Source organism: Scyliorhinus canicula, chromosome 10 (assembly GCF_902713615.1).
Source record: "Scyliorhinus canicula chromosome 10, sScyCan1.1, whole genome shotgun sequence".
Lineage (NCBI taxonomy): Eukaryota > Metazoa > Chordata > Chondrichthyes > Carcharhiniformes > Scyliorhinidae > Scyliorhinus > Scyliorhinus canicula.
The window spans coordinates 84,112,057-84,138,199 of record NC_052155.1 but is presented as its reverse complement, the minus strand read 5'-3'; the positions used below and the strand labels follow the sequence as shown (position 1 = coordinate 84,138,199).

Below are 26,143 nucleotides of genomic sequence, written 5' to 3'. Positions count from 1 at the left end.
GTGGGGGCCGGATTTACGCCGGCCCTGGGTGATTCCCCGACCCTGTGGGGGATCGGAGAATTCCGCCCTAGGTTTCTGGTGTTGGCGGGGGGGGGGGGATGGCTGCTCTGCGGGCAAGGGAGAAATTTTCTTCAGGGAATAAAAAGGTCGGGGGCAGCTGCTGCTTCAGGGGGTGCCCAGAGAAGCGGGGGGTGCGGGCTCGGGGCTGGCCTAAAAAGGGTGATGGCTAGTCGGCAGGGGGTGAGGGGCGGTGGTAGCCACCTCGTCCAGGCTGAGTACCTGGAACGTGAGAGGTCTGAATGGGCCAGTGAAGAGAGCACGCGTGTTCGCGCATTTAAAGGGACTAAAGGCAGATGTGGCAATGCTCCAGGAGACACATCTGAAGGTCACAGACCAGATGAGATTAAGGAAGGGTTGACAGAGTCAGGTGTCCCACTCAGGGCTGGATTCGAAGACCAGGGGGGTAAATTTTGATCAGCAAGCGAGTAGCATTTGAGGCTGGGAGAATAGTGGCTGATAAAGGGGGGGAGGTATATAATGGTGAGTGGAAAGCTGGACGGGGTCCGAGTGGTGCTCGTGAATGTTTCTGCCCCGAACTGGGACAACGTGGATTTTATGAGGCACGTGCTAGGCAGAATCCCGGACCTTGATTCGCACAACTTGGTCATGGGAGGGGACTTTAATGTGGTAATTGAACCTGAATTCGACCGCTCAAAATCCAGGACAGGGAAGAGGCCGGCGGCAGCAAGGGAGTTGAAGGGCTTTATTGAACAGATGGGGGGGCGTAGACCCCTGGAGGTTTACACGGCCGAGGGTGAAGGAGTTTTCCTTTTTCTCCCACGTCCATAAAGTATATTCCCGTATTGACATTTTGTTCTGGGCAGGGCGTTGATCCCAAAGGTGACGGGGATGGAATACTCGGCGATTACAGTTTCGGACCATGCCCCGCACTGTGTGGATTTGCGGCTTAGGGAGGAGAGAGGGCAGCGTCCGCTGTGGAGACTGGACGTGGGGTTGTTAGCGGGCGAGGGGTATGCGGGCGGGTAAATAAGAGTATCCAGAACTACTTGGAAAAAAACGGCATGGGAGAGGTATTGGCAGCAACGGTCTGGGAAGCCCTGAAGGCAATATTAGAGGTGAACTAATATCGATCCGGTCCCATAGAGAAAAGAGGGAAAGGGCAGAGGGAGAGATGGGTGGAGGAAATACTTTGGGTGGATAGGAAGTGTGCGGAGGCCCCGGACGTGGGACTCCTGAGGGAGCGGTGCAAGCTTCAGGCGGAGTTTGAATTGTTGACCACAGGGAAAGCGGTAGAACAGCTGACGAAGGCTAAGGCGCCGGTATATGAGTATGGGGAGAAGGCAAGCAGGATACTGGCGCACCAGCTTAGGAAGAGAGAGGCGGCCAGGGAGATTGGGGGAGTAAAGACTAAGGAGGGTAATTTGGTCTTAGACCTGGAGGGGGGTGAATGAGGTTTTTAAGGAATTCTACAGAAAACTATATGAGTCTGAACCCCCGGCGGGTGTGGAAGGGATGAGGCAATTTCTGGACCAGTTGAGGTTTCCGAGGGTGAAGGAGGGTCTGTTGGAGGGGCTGGGGGCACTGATCGCTATAGAAGAAATTAGTAAGGGCCTAGAGGGCATGCAGTCGGGCAAAGCTCCAGGGCCAGATGGCTTTCCGGTGGAATTTTAAAAAAAAATTTCAGAGGTGTTGAGCCCACTGCTGATGAGGACCTTTAATGAGACGTGAGAGAGGGGAATCCTCCCCACTACATTCTGGCCTTTGCCTCCCTGGTAGCCCAGAGACGGATCCTTTTAATGTGGAGAGACTCAAAACCCCTGAGTGTAGAGACCTGGGTCAGCGACATGGCTGGGTTTCTCAGCCTCGAGAAAATAAAGTTTGCCTTAAGAGCATCAATGTTAGGGTTCTCCTGGAGGTGGCAGCCGTTCGTCGATTTTCTTGGGGAAATTAAAAATGTCGGCAGTAGCAGCTTTCCGAGAGGGAGGGGGTGTGGGGGAAGTAAGTGTTGTTTTTGTGTTATTGTAGGTGGTCTGTGAAGACAGAGCAGTTTGGGGAAATATCTATTTTTGCACCATGTTAATGTTAATGTTAAACAATGTTTATTGTTCTTCTTCTGTTTTTGTCATAAAATTTTACAAATACTTCAATAGAAATATTTTTTTAAAAAGGAGTGTAATGAAATAGCTCCACTTGACTGGATAAATGCACCTCCAACAATACTCAAGAAGCTCGACACTATCCAGGACAAAGAAGCCCGCTTGATTGGCTCCTATTCCACAAACATTCACTTGCTCCATTACCCATGCACAGTGGCAGCAGTGTCACCAAAGCTCCTTCGAAGTACCAACCCTCAATGTCTTCCATCTCAAAAGGAGAAGGCAGATGCATGGGAATCCCACCACCAGCAAGTTCCCCTCCAAGCCACACACCATTCTGACGTGGAGCTATAATGCTGTTCCTTCACTGTTGCTGAGTCAAAATCCTGGGATTCCCTTCCTAACAGCACTGTGTGTGTACCTATACCAGCTGGGCTGCAGACGTACAAGAAGGAAGCTCACCACCACCTTCTCAAGGGCAATTAGGGATGAGCAACAACTGCTGGCCTTGCAATGATTCTCAAATCCCATGGAAGAATTTATTTTAAAACATCTGCAACTCTCCCAGTCAAGGATCCTTGACCAACACTTCTGACTTTGAGAGAAAATTGATGTTGGTGAACTGGTTTCAGAACCTGGAAGGTATTATTTGGCACACCCCTGGATCGGCCACTAAGAGATGCATAACAGATATGTCCTTCAGCTTTCCTTTCTTGGCTCTGCGATTCTGCCTAACAGCTTAGCCGAGTTATACATCTGCAGCTTGTAAACATTTCATGTGCAAATTTCTGCCTATCACTTCGCAACACAGTTACATCTGGCTTGAATTCAGCAATTTCTTTTTGGACTATATTTTCCTTTAAAATAAATATTGGGTGTTTCGGTATGATTCCCATCGGGGGAATTATTTTGGTGGGGGGAATGATTCGCACTGGCATTGAGAGGAGCAGGGTCTAAACTTGTCGATAAAGCCGGCTTCACAGAGATCGGAGCGGCTTTTTAAAGGGCGCCCGATCTCAAAGTGACAGTAAAGGCTCTCCCTGCTCCCAACATGACCAGAATCTGGGCACCAGTGCCCCCCTCCCACCACCACCATCCTCGCTGGCATCAACCCCCTCTCCACCTCCCCAGCCCTCCACAAACTCCCTCCCCCCCTCATCCTTCTAAGGATTGCTGGGATTGGAGCCCTCCCAATGGATTGCCCTTCAGCTCCACCCCCTTCTTGACCGCAAAGACCCCCACCTCGCTGGCATCAGGCCCACCCCCAATTGCCAGTCACCTCCTCAATGGGTTCCCTAAATATCCCACACTTCATTTTCACCCTTCATATCTCGCTCTCTTTCAAGCCCTGCCCCTTTTCAGGCCCCGTCCCATTTCAGGCCCTGCTCCCTGGCACCCTGGCAGTGCTGACTTGAGAGTGTCGACCTGGCAGTGCCAACCTGACAGTGCCATACCATGTGCCCGAACACCCAGGTGCTACTGTGTCCTCAGATTCCGCCCCCCCCCCCCCCTCCCCAGGTACAGTCATCATGTCTGGCCTCCGATGATGGAGACCAAAAGTGATTTCCACCGGTTTCACATTGCGCTGTGGGGTGGGTGTATAGTGGGAGCCGGGAGAATTCAATTTACAACTGATTTTGAATATGACAAGACTGCATAATGCTTCTTTTAATGTGTTGATCTGGTTCACATCCAACAAGGGCATGAACCATGTAGTGATAGCATGTTTGTGTTGTAATACACCGACTGACCACTAGGAGACTCTTTAGTATATAAGTGAATGTTAGATTCAGGTGATTTCAGACTGACTCGGGAACTGAGAGGTTGCTTGTGCATGTTCATAATGTTATTCACCTCATGTTTTGTATATATTTGACCCACAATTAATGTTAATAAATCATCTATAGCTTTAGCTACAGGTATTCTTATAATATTAATCAGGCCATCCTACAGGAACATTACATGGTATCAGGGTTGGAAGGCATTAAACACTGAGAAAAAACTATCACATCATCGGTGAGGCCTGCCACAAGGTCCACGGAGATTTGAAGATTTTTCAGACTGCACAAATGAACTTCAATGAGTCTCAGATTTCATGATAATGTGGACAGCAACTGGCATGTGTTTAAACAACAATTTAATTTATCTCTTCCTGCAGTAAATTAGGAGATCAATTGCGTGACGTAGTGATGCTCCAAACAGCAGCAGGGCCCAAAGCAATTGCTGCGTTTAATACGTGATAGTAAAAATTTTAACAAAGTAATTCGAAGATGTGATGAACATTGCACCCCCAGAAAGAATGAAATCTATGAGCGCTATGTGTTTAGATCACGATTACAGAAGACAGAAGAGTCCATCGATCATTTAATCACTGATTTAAAGTGAAAAGCTAAAACCTAATTTCTTTGCGGTGAAATCTTCCACGATTCGGGGCAATATTGTGTTTGTTGTGAATGAAAATAAGCTGAGAGAACGGTTGCTGAGGGAATCGGAGCTGTCTTTGGAACAAATAGTTAAGATTTGTTAGGCTCATGAGCTGGCAGCACAGCATTCTAAAATGTTTCTCAGTAATGGCGGCGCCTTCATGGAGGGAAGCAATCTGGTTGCCGGCCTTTTTCCAAAATGGCGTGAAACTTCTGAAAAAAGGCGGGAAAATTCCTGCAGCTCCCCGCACACCAGCAAACAGGTTAAGGATTAGGATTAAATATTTCTGTGTAAAAGATATGGTTAAAGGCACAAATTAAGGAGTGTCCAGCATTTGGCAAGTTTTGTTCCAGATGCAAAGGAAAAAAACACTTTGCTCAGAATTGTTGCTTTAGTCTCAGCTTCAGATCAGTGGAAGACACAGTCTCCAGTGATGAAACGTCATTGTTTGTTGGAGTGATATCAGAGAATATTCATTTTTTGGAGACATCAAAAGTTTCTCCAGCACTTTGATACTTAATTTAAAATAAATGCAGTTGATGAGGACAAATGGCTGCTACCACTTGACGTAAACGGTACAGTGGTCCAATTGAAGTTAGACACTGTGCCGAAGCCAATTTAATCGGCATGACTGATTTAAAAAATCTAAAAATTCAGACGATTAGAAGAAATCACAAAATATCTCTGAGAGATTATAATGGTTCAAGCATTAAATGTTATGGTGTTTGTGACCTGGGTGTGGTGGTGAAGAACACAGTTTATTCCGTCCCATTCTGTATTGTATATGAGAGCTTGGATTCATTATTAGGTGATCAGTCCTGTGAAGAATTAGGTCTAGTGCAGTTAGTATATAGCATCCACAAAGGTTGGATCAACACTCCAACGATTCTGAGAACATTATCAGCAAATTCAGTGTGTATTCACTGATTTTAGTGCACTACCATTTGCCACCAAGATACAATTTGAAGAAGATGCATTATCTAAAGCACTGATGCAAAGTATCAGTAGTGAAATTGCTGAAGATGTAGGTCTGCATGTCAATCTCATTTCTAGCCTACCACCCATATCAGATACGAGACCACAAGTTATCAAGAAGATAGAAGAACCTACCAATGGGGTAAAATTCATGGTATGTGTGAAACAAAAAAATGGTGATGCTCGTATAGGCATGGATCCCAAAGGTCTTAACGAAAAAAATGTATATGTTGTAAAACAATTATTACAGAAAGCAATGGACAGCCAATCTGATCCATATATCAATATCTCGCACTATTGAGTTACAGAGCGTCACCATTGCCACATGGTAGATCACCAGGAGAGTTACTCATGAATAGAAGGTTGTGTACCACACTTCCATACTTGGAAAACAAGGAGGAGAATGCAGTGGTACTGCAGTAAATGCAAAACATTAAAGCAAAACAAAAAAAGTTCTTTGATAGAGAGAACTTTACCACTTCTGAGTAGCGATGACGTTGTGAGAATAGAAGATTTAGGCAATTTGTCGATAAAAGCCATTGTACATGAAGAAGTAGCACCTCATTCCTACAATGTACAGACAGAGGAAGAGTTGGTTTCAAGAAGAAATTGTTGTGAGCTCTTGAAAACCAGAGAAGACTTTCACAAATACGTGATGGATGACGAATCTACGTCAGAATCAACGTCAGCTGCAGTGTCAGATAGCTCAGCAGTTCCTGAGCATGACAATGTCAGGGAGAACATTGAATCTTCAAGTTCTGAGCAGCAAAGTCAAAGTCTGTGATCAACCAGAGTCAGAAGAAAACCTGATCGACTCAATTTGTAGATTTGGACTATTTGTACACACTGTGTTTGCTGTTTCTGTATATATTTGTTAAACCAGTTATTTAAATCTTAAAGAGAAAAATTAATACTGTTAGACTCAGAGGCTAATTAAATCACATGTAACTATACTGATGATAATGTATTAATTTATTCCTTCAAAGGAAAGGGGATGTAGTGATATGATGGTTGCGTTATAATTCACAGACTGACTGAAGAGCTAGAAGCGAGAGGCTGCTTGTGGATATTATTCATCTGTTGTTTTGTATATAATTGACCCACAGTTAATGTTAATAAATTGTTTCTAGCTTTAGCTACAAGTGTTCTTGTAACATAATTCAGGCCATCCGACAAGAACATTACAGTCACAAAATTGCATCTTTGTAAAAACTAGAAATTGCCACTGGGGAAATTTAGAAATCATTTAGTTTAACAGATTCAGAATTAAACTGGATTCAATCATTTTAGCTGTTTTCTATAGTTTGGTTTCAACTGTGAGTGCTGGTGGGATCTGGAGAACAGCTTGGGGAGGGGCTTTGGTTTCTTTAACCATCTGCTAACATGACCCATTCACATCCTATCCTTCAACATGTCCTTGAATGTGTTGTCACCTCCCAAACACGTGCCCATATTTTCCTGGAACTCTGTGCGTGAATCCTTCAAATCAGATTTCTGCCCTGGCACAGTACAGAAACAGCTCTTATCAAAGTTACAAATGACAGTCTATGTCTGTGTCAAACAATAAGCTTCTTCTTCCTGTCCACCTTGACCTGTCTGCAACCTTTGTGAACACACATCCTCCTCCAGTGCTTCTCAATGTCATAGACTGGGTGGGACTGCACTCACATAGTTTCATTCCTATATATCTCACCGTGGCCAGAAAATCAACATCAAAGGCTTCTCTTCCCATTCACCACTGGTGCCCTCCCAAGAATTTGTCCTTGGCCTCCTTTATTTTGCATTTGCATGCTGCCCATTTGACAACATCAGCTGAAAACACGTCCATAAGACCATAAGACATATGAGCAGAATTGGGCCACCCGGCCCATCGAGTCTGCTCCGCCATTCAATCATGGTTGATATCTTTCTCATCCCCATTCTCCTGCCTTCTTCTCCTGATCCCCTTATTAATCAAGAACCTATCTATCTGTTTCTTAAAGACGTTCAGTAATTTGGCCTCCACAGCCATCTGCGACAAAGAGTTCCACAGATTCACCACCCTCTGGCTGAAGAAATTCCTCCTCATTTATGTTCTAAAGGATCATCCCTTCAGTCTGAGGTTGTGCTTCTAGTTTCTAGTTTCTCCTACCAGTGGAAACATGCTCTCCGTGTCCACTCTATCCAGGCCTCGCAATATCCTGTACGTTTAAATAAGATTCCCCATGTCCTCCTAAACACCCAATACAATACAGACCCAGAGTCCTCAACCACTCCGTTTCCACATCTACATTGATGTCAACCGGTGCTACCTCACCATCGCCTCTCTTGACAATTACACCATCTCTCAATTTCATGATTGTGTTGTAATTCACTGACTGACCACTAGGAGTTTCATTAGTATATAAGTGAATGTTAGAGTCAGGTGACCTCGGAGTGACCAGGGAGCTGAGAGAGAGGTTGCTTGTGCATGTTCATACTGCTATTCATCTGTTGTTCTGTTTATGTTTGACCCACAGTTAATGTTAACTATAAGTGTTCTTGTAATATAAATCAGGCCATCTGACAAGAACATTCCAAACCAGATCACGTCAGCTGCAGCAGGCCGGAAGCATTGTGCATGGTTCAGTGCCTGGTGCATATCGCGTTTCTGGCCTCTCCCTCTATTGTCCCAACATAGCGGGATTTGTGCCAGATGGAATATTAACCCTACTGTACGCAGTAGATTTAACAACTCTACCACAAATATGTGGTGACCTATGAAAAGAAAGAATATCCTTACGGGTACAAGAACTGAACTTCCATAACTTAAATTATTCAAAAGTTTAAAATATTGGAGGAGGGGTTGATTTTGAGCCCGCAATTGCCATGCGCAAGATTGGCGACACGGGGAAAGAATTGGGAAACCTGATTCCCTCTGGAGAGATTGCACTTCCTGATTTCTTCACCCGTCACTGGTGATGTTGTGAGGTTCACACCCACAAATGGCGGGCATTTCATTTAAGTAAACTTTAAATAGCATTAATGGGCTCCTGCCAAATGTTTCCCCCTCACTAAATATTGGCTTAACATCAGGTTTGGCCAAACAAGAATCAGTTTGTGGGACTCCTTCGGCGATGTGGACATATAGATAGCCCACAGGGGGGAGAGTGACATGCATTTCCCCAGGCACAGGTTGGCACTGCCAGGCAGGGACTGCGAGGTTGGCACTTTGCCAACCTGCCAGTGGAAAAATTGCTACAGCACTATAAATACCTCTGCCAGTTTGTGTGTAAAGAAATCTTTATTGGCGTCAAATAATTTTAATGTTCTATGAAGACTAAACTTGCTATCTTATTGCTCATTGAAATCACTTCTAAGATAACAATCTTGCACATAAATGTATACTCAAATAAAACAACTGAGAATACATCTTGGATTACTTTTGTGAGACTAATTAACTTACTTGGTGCAAGCTCAGCAGTGCCAATTTTCAACACCAAAAATGCACGAGGCTGTGGATTTTTGTAATGACAAGCAAACCAGCTTAGTACCTGCTGAACCATGCCAAAAATTTGCGAGACTTGGGCAAAGAGATTCTCGCAGGCACTAAAACTTGCAATTAATTGAGTGAAGACAAAATGACGAGCGAGAAGCCAGGGAACTCCAAGAGGGCAAAAACCTACTCTTTCCATCAGGAATAGGAAAGCAAATTTATTTTTACAAATGTCAAAGGCAAGACCATTTGTTTCATTAGCCAACATAGCCTTGGTAAAAGAAGTAATTTGGACAGACATAACAAGACAATGCATGCAAAATTTCAGGAAATTGTCCCTCTAAACAGTGCAATTCGGACAAAGAAAGTTGGAGAGCTAATGGGGATTTTGAAAGCTGAACAGTCACTCTTTTCAAAACCAATGGTTAAAGGCAAGGCAAGCAAAGAGGTGTCTTTTTGCATTAGCCACCTGCTGGCGAAATATAAGAAACCATTCAATGATGGCGAAGTAATCAAAAAGATGATGATAGTTGATGGCAACACTTTGTTCAACAACTTTAAAAACAAAGGTGAAATTATGACAGCCATCAAGAGCATGCCGCTTAGCGCTTTAATAGTGGCCAGAAGGGTGGAATTGTTGTCTGAAGACGCAAATACACCATTGCAGTTTGATTAGTCAGAAGACATGACAGCTACAGCCCAGCTGATTGTTTTCATTTGCAAGGCATTCAAAGACTCAACAACAAAGGAGGACTTACTAAATCTTTTGCTACTCAAAGAGAGGACAAGAGACGAGGACGTCTGCAATGAGCTCAAAAGGTATGTGACTGAGAAAAACATTTCGATCGAGAAACTGGTTTCAATCACAACTGATGGTGCACCGTCAATGCTGAGTGTCAATGCAGGCTTTGTTGCACTCTGCAGAAATAATCCTGAATTCCCTCCTTTGTCAGTTACCACTACGTTATCTGCCAGCAAGTGCTCGTGAGCAAGATTATTGACTTTTCTCATGTAATGACAGCTGTTGTCAAGATGGTCAACTCAATTTGTGCCAGAGCTCTGCAACATCGCTTGTTCAAATCGTTACTCGATGGGCTTGATGCCACCTTTCGTGAACTAATCCTTCATGCTGATGTGAGGTGGTTAAGTTGATGAAAAGTCCTCAGAGATTTTTAGATCTGTTCCCTGAAACTGTCACCATTCTGGTACAGCGAGCTGTCAGATAATGTGTGGTTGCTAGACTTAGCATTTCTTACAATCATAAGTGCAAAATTGAATGAGCTGAATTGCAGGGGAGAGACAGAGACTTGTCACACATGATCAATGCGTGAATATATTCAAGTTGAAATGGGGCCTGTGGTCCTGAGTTAAAGAACAAAATTACTGAGCACTTCCCAAATCTGGAGAAAATCCAGCAACAGGCCAAACAGAAAGGGTTCCATCCAAACAAGTCCTGCAACCACCTGAACAAATTGGAAAAGGAATTCAACAGATAATTTCAGAAATTAGACAGGATGGAACATATCATTGTGTTTGTCTCAAATCCTTTTCTTCAAGTGGACATTGGAGAACTGACAACACAATTTCAGCAGGTGTTTGAGCAATGCAGTGGGCTTGACGTGGAAATCATCACCATGACATAGAACTGAAAGCTAGGTCAAGGGACAAAAACTTTGGGGACTTGTAGGCAGAGAGAAGTGTCCTCTTCTAACATCCTGTGCACTCAAGGTGAAGGCCTACTTTGGTTTCACAAACCACTGTGAGATGGCTTTTTCCCACTTGAATATCATCAACTCAAGTCCATCTGATGGGCAATATCAGACTGGCTATCTCAAACTACAACCCAGACTCTACAGCACTCACAGATAGTGTGCAAGCATAGGTGTCACACTAAGAATAGGTGAGTGTTACGCATATCGTACATTTTGAGGGATTTAATGAAGTCGAATTTTTAAGAGTTGATCCTGTGCTGCATTTAGATTCTAAAAGTGATCTGGTGTTTAAAAAGATTGGAGACCACTGTTCTAGGGCATGGTTGTTCAGACAATCACATTTTTTGACACTTAGTCAAAAATGAGCCTGCCCCGCTAGCAATATCGACCTAACGGGTGCGCTGATCTAAACATAATAAAAATAAGAAAGAGGTTCCCCCCGGGACATGGGAACCCATGCACAACTCACCACCCCCCATCCCGGGAATCTTCCACCTCCCCATTGATACAGAGAACTCCTCCCAGGGAATTCCTCCCCATGGACATGGGGAACCTCCCCTAGGGAATCCAACCGCCTCCCCCACCATGGACGGAGGGAGCCACCCCTTCCACGCACATGGGGAACTCCCCCGCCCACACACATGGAGAAATTCCCCCCACCACGGATACAGGGACACTTCCCCCCCAGACCTGTTCAATGGAAGCCCCCCCCCCCCCCCCCCCCCCCCCCCCCCCCCAGCACAGCCCTCTGGTACTGTCCTCTCCCTCTAGTATTACTCCTGGTTGTGTCAGGGGGCAATGCCCAGACACTGCCGAGCAAAACCTTCTCTGCCCTGGGGGCTGTACCTGCCTGTGCGGTGCTGGCAGGGACCATTCACAAAACCCATTCCAAACTCCACTGATGTGATGCGACGCTGGCGGGGGTGGTGGGGAGGAATTCCGACATGGCGGAATGATACAGTGAATGATAAGTCTATGTTAATGTATCGTAATGGGGTGGTTCCCAAACCTTCACATCTTGGCGAAGTGGGGGGCGGGGGAATTGAGCAGGGAAATCCTGCCACCATGAAAGCCGGGAACTCCCCTTCGATTCTCCGTTTCTGATGCCATTCCCATCCACCCAAAACGGGTGCGAAAATCCTCCCCCTCTGTCTCCACTTCACTGTGTCTCAGGCTACTTTACAGTCAGGATATATCTGGTGAGGCCAATGAGCAGTTGTGATTATGCAGTCAGTGATTATTATTAACTAACTGTGAAGGGGCCAGTCAGAGCAGATTAGAAATCTACTCAAACGAAAAAAAAAGATGCATTTTTTGAATAATTTAGACATTTAGAGATAGAAAGGGGTGATTCATCACAGAATAAAAAAGCTGCTGCAAACAGCATGAACTTTTCTAAATTATTCAGTCAGCATAGCAATATCGTAATATGCTGCACTACAGTTAGCAATGTTGACAGAACCATTCAAAATATCTGCTTCATGCAACCTTTACCAATGTCTATACTGAATGAACTGCTCTATAATTAAAGCAACAGATATAAAGATTTTTAAATACGGTGCAAACATTGCAGAGGAATTCTGACTCCAGCAGTGCTAGCATTTGTAATGCAGTATTTCCTTAAAGGCTGTGCTAAATAAATAATAAAACATTAATTTTTCCTTTCTCTTCTTTTGCCTTACCCAAGAATGGATCACAAGCTGAAAGAGCAAAAAGACAACCTTCTTCCAATGCCACTTTGTACCTCATGACCAAGTGCATAAAGGCAGTCAACACATTAAGAACATAAGACATGGGTATAGATCATTTGGTCCTTCGGGCCTAGACCACCATTCAATAAAATCACGACTGATGTTTTACCTCAACTTCACCTTCCCGCTCTATCCTAATATCTCTTAATTCCTTTAGCACCCAAATATTTATTAACCTCTGATTTGAATATATTCACAGAGCCACAGCCCTTGGGGGGGGGGTTCAGAATTTCAAAGATTCATAACCCCTTGAATGAAGAACATAAGAACTAGGAACAGAGTAGGCCATATGGCCCCTCGAGCCTGCTCCGCCATTCAATGAGATCATGGCTGATCTTTTGTGGGCTCAGCTCCACCTTCCGACCCGAACACTATAACCCTTAATCCCTTTATTCTTCAAAAAACTATCTATCTTTATCTTAAAAACATTTAATGAAGGAGCCACAACTGCTTCACTGGGCAAGGAATTCCATAGATTCACAACCCTTTGGGTGAAAAAGTTCCTCCTAAACTCAGTCCTAAATCTACTTCCCCTTATTTTGAGGCTATGCCCCCTAGTTCTGCTTTCACCCGACAGTGGAAATAACCTGCCCGCATCTATCCTTTCTATTCCCTTCATAATTTGATATGTTTCTATAAGATCCCCCCTCATCCTTCTAAATTGCAACGAGTACAGTCCCAGTCTACTCAACCTCTCCTCGTAATCGAAACCCTACAGCTCTGGGATCAACCTCGTGAATCTCCTCTGCACACCCTTCAGCGCCAGTACGTCCTTTCTCAGGTAAGGAGACCAAAACTGAACTCAATACTCCAGGTGTGGCCTCACTAACACCTTATACAATTGCAGCATAGCCTCCCTAGTCTTAAACTCCATCCCTCTAGCAATGAAGGACAAAATTCCATTTGCCTTCTTAATCACCTGTTGCACCTGTAAACCAACTTTTTGCGACTCGTGCACTAGCACACCCAGGTCTCTCTGCACAGCAGCATGTTTTAATATTTTATAATTTAAATAATAATCCCTTTTGCTGTTATTCCTACCAAAATGGATAACCTCACATTTGTCAACATTGTATTCCATCTGCCAGAACCTAGCCCATTCACTTAACCTATCCAAATCCCTCTGCAGACTTCCGGTATCCTCCGCACTTTTTGCTTTACCACTCTTCTTAGTGTCGTCTGCAAACTTGGACACGTTGCACTTGGTCCCCAACTCCAAATTATCGATGTAAATTGTGAACAATTGTGGGCCCAACACTGATCCCGGAAGGACACCACTAACTACTGATTGCCAACCAGAGAAACACCTATTAATTTCCACTCTTTGCTTTCTATTAATTAACCAATCCTCTATCCATGCTACTACTTTACCCTTAATGCCATGCATCTTTATCTTATGCAGCAACCTTTTGTGTGGCACCTTGTCAAAGGATTCCTGGAAATCCAGATATACCACATCCATTGGCTTCCCATTATCTACCGCACTGGTAATGTCCTCAAAAAATTCCACTGAATTAGTTCGGCATCACCTGTCCATGCTGCGTCTGCCCAATCGGACAATTTCCATCTAGATGCCTCGCTATTTCTTCCTTGATGATAGATTCCAGCATCTTCCCTCCTACCAAAGTTAAGCTCACTGGCCTATAATTACCTGTTTTCTGCCTACCTCCTTTTTTAAACAGTGGTGTCACGTTTGCCAATTTCTAATCCGCCGAGACCACCCCAGAGTCTAGTGAATTTCCCTTTTTCTACCGTCCATCCTTTTTGTTGGTATAAACCTTTGCTGAGCACTGTTAAAAATCGCTTGGAAGGTTCTCCACTGTTCCTCAACTGTTTCACCATAAAGTCTTTGCTCCCAGTCTACCTTAGCTAGCTCTTCTCTCATCCCATTGTAATCTCCTTTGTTTAAGCACAAAACGCTAGTGTTTGATTTTACCTTCTCACCCTCCACCTGTATTTTAAATTCCACCATATTGTGATCACTTCTTCCGAGAGGATCCCTAACTATGAGATAATTAATCAATCCTGTCTTATTACACAGGACCAGATCTAGGATCGCTTGTTCCCTCGTAGGTTCCATTACATACTGTTCCAGGAAACTATCGCGGATACATTCTATAAACTCCTCCTCAAGGCTGCCTTGACCGACCTGGTTAAACCAATCAACATGTAGATTAAAATCCCCCATAATAACTGCTGTACCATTTCAACATGCATCAGTTATTTCTTTGTTTATTGCCTGCCCCACCATAACGTTACTATTTGGTGGCCGATAGACTACTCCTATCAGTGACTTTTTCGCCTTACTATTCGTGATTTCCACCCAAATGGATTCAACCTTATCCTCCATAGCACCGATGTCATCCCTTACTATTACCCGGATGTCATCCTTAAATATCAGAGCTACACCACCTCCCTTACCATCCACTCTGTCCTTCCGAATAGTTTGATACCCTTGGATATTTAACTCCCAGTCTTGACCATCCTTTCATCATGTTTCAGTAATGGCCACTAAACCATAGTCATTCATAATGATTTGCACCATCAACTCATTTACCTTATTCCGAATACTACAAGCATTCAGGTAAAGTACACTTATGTTGGCTTTTATACCTCTGTTTTGAATTTTAACGCCTCGATCAGTAACCTCTCCTAGGTTATATTTCCTCTTAACTTTTCTACTAATTTTCCTTGTCATTGAACCCATATCTTCATGTGACAACCCGCCGCATCGTTTACCATTTACATTTTTACTTCCAGTTTCATCCCTTTTAGTATCACTGGGCTTATTCACTGAGCGCTCCACATCTCAGTCCTAAATGAAGGACTTTTCATGCCCACATTTATGCCTATGAATTTGTGAATTTGTAAATTCATGAATTTACTTTTAAAAAACAGAATAGAAAATGGGATGCTGTGCAATACAGACTTAGTGGCTGCAGAGTGAAATTCCATAAAATAGGTGTGAGAAAACCACTCTACCACAAGAAGGCACAAATGTCTGAGATTCAAACTCCAATTGTGGTCAATGTCATGAGAGACCATTTGGAGGGAAATGGAACAGCGATACTATGGTGGCATGACAGAAACCAGCTAATGGTAAGAAACAACTTAATAACTCACATTTTGAGCAGCAGCCCGTGTCAGTCAATCTGGGAGACGGAGACTTCAGAGGGAACAGATCTCTCTCAGCAAAAGAAAGAATCCTTCCCAGCATCCCTTAACATGCAGAGAAAGTAGGACTATCCTTTTTCTACTGATTTGCAGAACCAAGCCAGAAATCTACTGTTGCCAGGAATAAGCCACTGTGAATTCATCACCAGAATCTTCCAACCTTCATTGTTTTCAGTGGAGCAAAAGAGAATCATCAGGGCTACAACATTTCCAGCTACCATCTTGAAAACAAAGAGTAAAAGTGACTTTTTGGACTCTAAGTACATGCTCCCTCTTTTGTAATCATCTTTTCTTGTCCGTGTGTGTGTTAGGTGAATAAATGAGTAGATGCTGTTGTGATTACATTTCGGGTGTTGAGAAATGAATCCAATGCCGGATTTAAAACTTACGAGAAAGCCGCCTTATGTCTGCTCTTGAGAGACACAGCACTCCAGGGGTTAAACATCTTCTTTAAAACACATCTGGTTGCAGTTAGTTGAGAGGTGGAAAAGGAGGAAACTATCCTACCATCTCACTCCTGTTTGTAATACCTCCATACTCTGAAGCAGTCACCCTGTGTTCTAGGTTCCACAGCAAGGGGAAACATTACTCATCATCCTGCCTGTCAATCCCCTTAGAACATCATATGTTCCAACTAGATTACCTATCATTCTTCAAAACTCCAGGGAATCTAGGCCTAGTCTACTCAGTCTATCCTTAAACAACAATCCCCACAACCCAGGAAACAGTCCAATGAAACTTACATAGAAACATATATAGTGAACCTTCATTGCACTCCCTCGAAGGCAAGTAAGAGCTTCATTGGTTAAGGAAATGAAAACTGCATACAATACCATAAACGTAATTTCACCGAAGTCTAGTACAATTGCAGTAAGACCTCCTTGTTACAAAAGTTAACAATACATTTGCCTTTTGAATTGCTTGCTGTTCTTGAAGGTAATATTCTGTGATTCATATACCAAGACTTTGGAACATACTCACAAACATACAAATTAGGAGCAGGGATAGGCCACTCGGCCCTTCGAGCCTGATCCGTCACGAAGATCATGGTTAATCTGATTTTTATCCTAGAATTTACGGTGCAGAAGGAGGCCATTCGGCCCACCGAGTCCGCACCGGCTCCTGGAAAGAGCACACTACCCAAGGTCAACACCTCCACCCCATCCCCACAACCCAGCAACCCCACCCAACACCAAGGGCAATTTTTGAACACTAAGGGAAATTTATCATGGCCAATCCACCTAACCTGCACATCTTTGGACTGTGGGAGGAAACCGGAGCACCCGGAAGAAACCCACGCACACACGGGGAGGATGTGCAGACTCCGCACAGACAGTGACCCAAGTCGGAATCGAACTTGGGACCCTGGAGCTGTGAAGCAATTGTGCTATCCACAATGCTACCATGCTGCCCGTTAGATTGTAACCTCAATTCCACATTATCACCTATCCCAATAACGCTTTACTACCAAACTTACCAAGAATTGCTCTACCTCTGCCTTGAATATATTCAAAGACTCTGTTTCCACCATCTTATTATTATTATTCTAGCTACCCAACCTAAAAAATGTTACCTTGATTCCTACTCTTTGAACGCAATCCAACAGACACTCTGCGCTCGAAAAGCAGCTCGCCGTGGCTCGTAATGCCTCGCAAGATCTAACGCAATCTTGCAAGACATTGTAATGGAAATAACGCCCTTGTGGGCGGGATCACTTTTTAGCAAGTCTACATTTTAGAGGGACAGCTATGTGTAGATTCCTGAGATACCCGAGGCGTTGGGATCTATCCCCTTCGCCCTGGAGACCTCAGACAAGCGCTGTTCAGTACTGGTCTCCACAATCGGGGACCAAATAGGACAGCGCTCATGGGGGTCTCACAGGCGATCGGAGGCCCCCAGGTGCATGCCCTTCAGGCAGGGTAGTACCCTGGCACTGCTGGTGCCATCCGGGCACCCTGGCAGTGCCACCTGGGTGACAGCCTGGCACTGCCAGCTGGCAGGGGCACTGCCACAATGCAAGGTTGGCATTGCCAAGGTGTCTAGCTGGCATTTTGTGTGTGCTGGCGATCGGGCCGAGGGTGCCCTGTGCAGGTGCTGGGGGGCAGGGGTACTTCGGAGACCTTGGAGATCGGTACTCCATTTAAAAATGGAGTCCGATCTTTTGCTATACTGAGGAGGTCTAACGAGCAGAGCTCCGCAGTGTTCAAAACAGGGCGGTGTGCAGCCTCAGCCAGACATTTCCCGCTGAGGCCCCTTATTTAATGGGAACGGCGTTTTATAGCCATGTATACCTCGGCATTGTGATAATCAGAAATACATGGCTAAACGCCCTCACTATGGGACTCTGATCCTGTTCAGCTGAATCGCTCCTTTTGTTTTCTATCTATAAACCAATCCTTAAACCATTCTAATATTTTACTTCTAATCCCACAGATCTAATTTTGTGTAATAGCATTTTATGTGCCACATTAACAAATGGAAAACTAGCAATATAATAATCATTCAAGTGATTTACTTTGTGCAGTCAAGAGTTTTCCCTTGTACACCTATTATTACTTCTACCTGGTCCAATCCTGTGCCTTCAGCAGCACTAGAGGCATGCAACCTGTTTCCCTGCTCTAACAGGAGATGCCTGGAGCTGTTAGCGCTTCACCAAAGATTGTCCCATCTGCATCTGTGCAGAGAAATGTACAGTCAACAATACAGGACACAGAGTATGTGACTCTACTGGTGGATGAAGGACTAAGGCCATGAATTGGCCAGCTTCAGAAAGGTTCCATTAGCCCTTTCTCCATCTTCCTTCTCAGAGCCCAGCTGCACTTCACTGCTAACCATGAGTGGGAGAGGGTTTGACTGCATGTAAGGGTGGCATTCAGCCACCAAGGGAAAGCTTTGATTGATGGTTTTCAAACTTACAATCAGAGTGTGCAGGCCATTGGTGTGGGCCAGCATGTGCTCGGTGATTTGTCACATCCAATTCTCCATGAGGTTGGCTGTTCTTCCAATGCAGATTATGATCAGCACCATGGTACTAATGTTAAAGATGGATTCCTCCATTTTCTGTGCAAGGGTGTTCACTGCCTCTGGCAATTCAACAGGCGCACACAAATTTCTGTTGCTTCTCCAGAAGAACCTGTTTAATGGATGATGCCCCACTCCAAAATCTGCAACTAGCTGAGCAGAGTTTGAACTGTTCTGCACCTCCAACAGAGATCCTGCTCTCTTGTTCTAGACTCACCTGCTCACATGTCATAAGCACCTCACCATGACCCATCCCGCCTATCTAAGAGGCTGGTCCCACCAAGGTGTGTGTATCTGCACTGGTGGAGGTTGCATAAGATTTATGTGACAGTGCATTGCTGGTTCCCCTCTGAGGAATCCTCGGGCTCCTGTCCCATCTCCTCTGTAAATATCGTCAATGCACCTGTGGGAAGATAAATGACATCATTTAATTAAATAGGATTCCAAGTCAGCACCATGCAGGTCATGATATTTAATGTATTGGTGACATTTAAGTGCCAAGTAGCAGTCTGATATGTAATGCTGTCACTCGATCTTTGGCTAATCCCACCTCTCCATCGGTAATGGCCTTTATTGCTGCCACTCTGTCAATTTCCCGAGCTGTCTCCTCCTTTGAGGTGGGGATGGTCATGGCTGCAGATTCACACCTAGTTCTCTATTTTTCCAAAGAGTTATGGCCTCTCTTCTTCTGCACTGAGAAAAGGCAGAAAGCGCAAGGAGTTAACAAGGAGATCGCTGAGTTTGAACATTTGAGGAGGGTAACTGTGAGAGATGCGAGTGAGACGGCAAAAATTGAGAGTGAATGTTGTCTGCTGAGATGGAGATTTGAGGAGGAGGCTGGAGTGAATGGAATGCGTCTGACAGCAAGGTGTGCCAGTCAGAGGAGTGCTGTGCAGGAGAATATTGGGGAGGTAATGGAGTGATGGCTGTCAGCTGAGACGTGTAGGACACTCACCTTTCTGGACATCATGAGATCATTAAACCTTTTCCGGCACTGGATCCAGGTCTGGCATCATACGCCAACCACTGACACCTCCTACAACATGAAGCCCGTCTGCTTGCTGAGGTTGGCTGATCTCCTCCTGCTGTCCTTAGGAATGAGAACTGCACATCGTGCTTTTACTGCATTAATCATCAACTCCAGGGATGAGTTTGTGAACTGGGAGGATGGGAAAGCAGGCTTTCCACATATTCCATCCATGCTGCAGCTATTTCCTCCCTTGCACTGGAAATCCTTTCTCTCATCGTTGCTGTTGTGAGTCCTGCCAGAGTCTCTTACAATAGAGATCCTTCACTGTAGGTTTGGCAAGACATCCCACCTACCCTCCCTAATTGATTGGGGAAGCGGGATGATCATTGCATTGCTGTGGGAAAAGGCAGCCACAAGGCAGGCTGTTAGTTGGGTTCCCAATACTAAATTGATTCCACCATTCTGGCAGGAAATAAGTGGAGAAGATTCCATCAGTATTTTATCAAACTGACATAACTCATTTAATATTCATTGTCATTCACCCTTTGACAATTTATTTTCGTTCTCAATTTCCAGTCTAAATCCCGACGGCTTCGAGCCACAATAATACACTTTCATGATGTAGGAATTTAGGCAGGAACAACAGTGGGATGTCTCCATTGGAAGGTGCAGAATAGTTCAAGCTCTGCTCAGCTAAACACAGATTTTCACAATGGATTTTATCAAAAGCCTTTTACATTATGTCATAAGGCTTCCCACCATCCACTTGACATGTTATTTCCTCAAAGAAGCTGAGGAGTCTAACAAAGTATGATCTTCTACTTCTGAATCCATGTTATGCTATTATTACTTTAATACTCTAGTTTACGCCTGAGAAACAAATCATTTATTTTACATGGAATGGGGGTGAGACTACTGGATCTGCAGTTGCTTGTGCTGATTAGTAGCAGGATCATCCCTGATACTTCCTGCCAGTAAAACCTGATAACCCAGAGAGACGAAGAGATTAGGAGAGGATCTATCGATGGGAAACTGGGAAGCAAGGGTTTCCCACATGTTCTGCTAAATGTAAAATCGGCCTGTTTTCAATTATTTCAAAGGGTTTCCCACCTGACATCCAGTCAAAATGACAGGCTGCCAGCCTGTCTGTAAGACTCAAGAACACCTAAGGAGTGGGTGGCAGGTATGTCTAACATTGTGGCGGAGGCGGGGTGGACCAATTGGACATTGTGGGGATTGGGGGCCAGCCATCTTCAGTCGGGGGCCAGGGGTGGGCGTGGGGAAGGGGCTGTTGGTTGGAGAATGAAACATTGCTGTGTTTTTAAAAGTAGGTTTGCTGGGCTGGCAGAGGAAGCACTTGCCTCATGGATATTTCCCTTCTTCCCTCCTTGATCTGCCAGGTTTCTCGAGTCCTGGGAAACCTGGCTTGCAGAGGTTAAAAATAAAGCATTAGTCAAAATGAAGGCAAACAACTTATTAAAATATTTTACTGACCAACCCACCACGTAAGATTAAATTGGTTGTCTGCTCGACCCATTTCAATTAAACCTGAAATGGGCAGCTTGAAGGTGGATTGAGGTCTGCTCTCTGTTTTTTGATCCTTTGCTTCTTCACCATCGCCTCCATATGGTATACTGGGAGAGTACATCATCACAATCTCCATGGTATACTGTTTTTCTATACTTCAGGAAGAATAAGAAAGCAGTATACTTTTTAAATGAAGTGAGACTGTAAAATCCAGTGGTACCTAGAGATTTGTCTGGATATCTGGTCCATGAATCACAAGGTAGGTACAGATTTAGACAGCAAATGGACTGTTGGTGTTTATTGCAAGGGAAATGGAATATAAAAGTAGGGATGTTTTAATGCAGCTATATGGGGCCTTGGTGAGACCACATCTGGAATACTGTGCACTATTTTGGTCGCCTCATTAGAAAAAAGATACAATTGCATTAGAAGCTGCTAAGAGAAGGGTCATTTGACTTATTCCTGGGATGAAAGTTTTACCTTAAGATGAAAGATTGAACAACTTGAGCCTGGACCCATTGGAGTTTATTAGAATGAAAGGCGATCTTATTGAAACATAGAAGATCGGGGAATCTAGAACTGAGGGACATAGTTTAAGAATACAGGCAGGTTTCAAGACGGAAATAAGGAGAATTTCTTTTCTTTCATTGGATTGTTAGTATGTGGAATTCTCTTTCTCAGAAAACAATGAATGCTGGGTCATTGAATACATTCAAGGTGGAGTTAAATAGATCTTTGATGGATAAGGGAGTCCAGGGTTTGTTTTGGGTGACAGACAGCAAAGTGCAGTTAAGACCGCTACCAAATCAGCCATGATTCTATTAAATGGTACAGAGCGCTTGAAGGACTGAATAGCTTATTCCTGCTCTTGAGTCTTATGTTCCGATGTTACACTTTTAAAATCCTTCTCTTTCACCAAGCCTTCAATCACCCCTCCTCATCCCTCTCTTCAATCTGGCATCTGTTTTCTTTTCATCCATTTGTGAAGTGCCTTGGGATATATTTTAGATTAAAAGTGCTGTATACTGTAAATGAAAGTTGCAATTGAAAGAAAAACTATCACAGCTCTTATAGTTCAATCAATCAATCAATAAACCCCACAGCTTTCTTTATTAGTCCTGTAAGCTCAGCAAATCATTGAAAAAAGCTCCAGATGAATATAATAAAACCCACCACACCCTGTGTAAATGTGAAGACATTGTAAAATGGTACTATCATATAAATTATGTAAAAACTATTTTGCAAAATTTAGAGCAGCAAAAGAACGATCAAAATAAAACATTCATTTTGTAATTCTGAAATCCATGGAACAGAGTGCTTACTGCCTGCAATGGCAAATCTACTAAATGGCACAAAACACATTTACCGTTCACTCACAGAACATGTTGCTAGGTGCAGTCCACAGGAGTATTTAACAGCATGGTGCAAATGCTACATAAAGCTGCTATGAGTTATTCATTGTTTCTAAACTGAATCTAACAAATGTCAAACGCCTACCATCTCAATTTGCAAACTACCACAGCATCTTATTTAAAATTACTGAAAACTCCACATACCTCCATTTTCCTCTCCATTACTGTTGTTTGTCTCAGCCATTTCACAGCTGTCTAAATCTGATTCGCCCTCCAAATCAATGACCCCTTCTGTCGACATTACCAATTCATCTTTCTGTGGATAACAAAACCAGCTAAGTTAGTGGTTACATATCTTTTCTACAAGAGCATTTTAATGTAAAATAGTGCAACAATCATGTTCCATTTGAACGGTAGGCAGCTTGTCAACCTTAAACCTTGATGTACATCTTGTCGAGACTTGCTCTGCATACAAAACATGTGGGTTATTTTTGACATATATCTCTTGTATATTGAGGAATACACTGAACTGTGATACTATAAGTTTACTCATTTTTACTCACAACTATAACTTTTAGCTTTAATTCCAGCCGGTGACATCAATGTCCAGACAGCAGAAGAGAAATGTGAATCTTTCAGTATTTATGAGGCTGCATATTTCCTGAATCTGAACTATTTCAATGGTTATACAAATAACAATCCATTCCATGTTTTAGATAAAAGTTATTACATTTGATAATAAATATTTTAAATCCAAAAATTCATTTTCAACAGTGAAACAGCTTTAGTATGTGTATTATTTGTCAGAGTAATTATTTTGACTGTGGTAACTGGAGAATTTAGAGGGGTACAGGGAGAGTGCTGCTATTTGGGCCACCATCCTCAGTTTCAGACACACAGGGAAATCAGTATTTGGTTTATTCACTGTTTAAGCCGTTCTTTTGCATTTCTAGCCAATTGCGGTACAATGCCAGTTTGCTTCAATTGGTAGCATTCTTGCTTCTGAATCAATGCAGTTCAAGCCGCAAGCGAGGACTTGAGCACATAAATTATGTTGACACTCTGGTTTAGTACATTTTTTTTCTAACTGGCATGCCTTGGGACATTTACAATGTTAAAAAGGCTGTGCAAGTTGTTGTTCATGAGTGCGTCATTATTAGAGTCACTGCACTTCTGTTGCGATTCTCAAATCTGCCTTTCTGTTTAGCTGGATATTATAAATCTCTAAGAGCAGAGAGATCTCCTGGTGTACTGACCAATCACTAGGAACAGATTAACTATTCCTTTTTCTTATTGTTCTGCAGAATATGCCTATTGCGTTTGCCTGTATAACAACAGTCACTGAACTTCAAAGCAATATACTGGATTGGAAGTATTTTGATATGCATCTGAGAGAAGTTGCATTAAGTAAATGCAAGTCTTTCTTCTGAAAATGACTGACTGGGCTCAAAAGTTCACTATTTCTGCTGCCACCAGTATGATTGCTTAATTGATACACAATTGCGTGCTATAGTGAGAACATCCCCAATCGGGCTGACCTCAAGAGTGAATATGTAAAGTTCAGAAAATCGTATCTTCAAATGTAATGAAAGAATTTAGGGCTAATTAATTGTCAACCAAAAACATTAAGCAATCGTAATCATAGTTGATTTTGAAGACATACCAACAACATGCTGGATATAGCAGCTTTAAAAATCACCTCAGAGTGAAAGGAATAAAGTCTCCACCAACGTATGATGTAATTGTCTTTGCTGGTATCAAAACTAAAATCAATATGTTCTTTTGTCTCCAGTGAAACATTGATACGTGAGTTTTAACCATTTTTTTATAGAAAGACACATAAGCCAACATATTTCCTGGTTCCTAGTAATATTAAAACATTAGAAATGTAACAACGATAACACTTACTTTAAGAGCATAAAGACCCATCTTTCCTGGAATTCGACAGAAAGCTCCATCTTCCACACGAGCATTGGTATGTAGCATGGCATTAAGACAAGCCAGAGGAGAGGTTCCACTGATTTGAGAGAGATGCATAAATAAATGTGGGAATGTTTCTCACACAATATTCACTTTCCACTTGGACTTTGTGCAAATGCCTCCAACCTTGACCAGCATTAACATTACAATAGCAGACTTGAAGAGCAAATTTTAATCTTGGCCATTTGTGAAATCAACCAAAAGGAAAGTAAAACCAAATGAAATCACAATCCAAGTTGTCAATCTAAAATATACCCAGTCATTGAAGACTAAAGACAAAACAAAATGTTCATGTTAACACACACAGCAGAAATCCAAGAAACCGACCTTGTGTTCTAAAATGCCAGAATGATCAAAGAAGGGTAAAGCTCAAGAGTATCAGTATTCAATGAAATAAAGGAAAATGCATTAGAATGACCTGGAAGTGGGGGGTTGGGAGACACTGCAAACATACATTCTTTGCTTTCTCTTTTCCTCTTAGAAGTAGCACAGCCTGATGCTGCCTACATAACTCGTTTACATAATGTGTAAACTTTTTTGGTTTTGTATTCATCCCAGTCTGTCGTGTGCACAGCACATTTCATACAAAGCATTGCTATTTAAATTACAAAATCACAAATACTTCTTATTACTTCAGTTTAACTAGGAGATAAAATGTGAATATTTGAAATCATGGAAAAAATATGGGGTGCCATTTAACCACTGTGTTGCGCCCAGTTTGGATCTGGGAGTGCCAATTAAATAGCGGAAATGGCCAAAATTGAGATCAGCAGCAAGCGCGGATCAGTTTGCTATCTAACAGGCCCGCTCCCGATGGCAAGTTCTGGATCTCGTCCAAATATGGCAAGCATATCAGCAACCCCAATTAGCACCAATTTCCATCTCATTAGCAAGACTGAAGTCAAATGTAACAGCCTCCCAGCCAGAAATCATACGGGAGATGGCTGCTGAGGGGATCTGAGTAGGGCACTGGAGTTGCTGTCCCAGTGTTTGGGGTGGAGAAGGGGAACCCTGGGGTTTGGGCTTGGTCAGGGGCTGATGCGTACCAGATTGGGGGTGAGGGTGAGGGAATGAGAGGCTTATCAGCCTTCAAGCCATCTTTAAATATTGTGGATACCCATATCAGTGGCAACTACAGATGCTGCCTGTCTATCGTACAAAACACTTCCAGGACTGAGCCCTATTCATGGTTATATGCTGATGGTCACTTTAACTCCCTTTGACTGTGGCAGCCTTTAGCTGCACAGCTGAAGGCTATCGCTAATAAGGAATTGGCCCGAGAGCACTTCACACCTCATTCTCATTCACACACACATTCTTATGGGTACATGTACCATCTCTTGGATGATAATTATTGCATCGCATTTCAATCAAACCTTGAAGCGTGAACACTTTGCATGATCTGTAGAAGCATCAGCACCACAGTGGCAACAGCCAAAAATCACTCAATAGCTGGGCTTCAGCATGGGGATATCCTGAAGGGTGATTGTGTGGTTCAGGGGACGGCACCTCAGCAAGGCCTCCATAATGTTCCCGGCAGGGGCCTGGGGTCTGGGAGCTCCTCTGTGGCCGGGGGTGAGTGTGCAGAGCAATCTTTTCCAACACTACTGGCTCAGTGGATGGCACACTGAGGGAAGGCGGGACATGTAAGGGTGAGGTAGGCATGGGGGGATTTGAAGGTGCCGG

The 26,143-nt window shown here is 43.5% G+C and overlaps 1 protein-coding gene across 3 annotated transcripts in view; it reads right to left on the bottom strand.

Moving 5' to 3' along the window:
• Window positions 1-26,143, bottom strand: part of LOC119972490 (putative Polycomb group protein ASXL3) — a 411,440-nt gene that overhangs the window by 247,864 nt on the left and 137,433 nt on the right. For all 3 annotated transcript variants that reach the window (XM_038809261.1, XM_038809262.1, XM_038809263.1), the window contains 2 exons: window positions 24,386-24,494; window positions 22,682-22,793 (listed from right to left, as the gene is read on the bottom strand). In XM_038809261.1, the coding sequence (XP_038665189.1) occupies window positions 22,682-22,793; window positions 24,386-24,494 (221 nt within the window). The remainder of the gene's footprint in view (window positions 1-22,681; window positions 22,794-24,385; window positions 24,495-26,143) is intronic.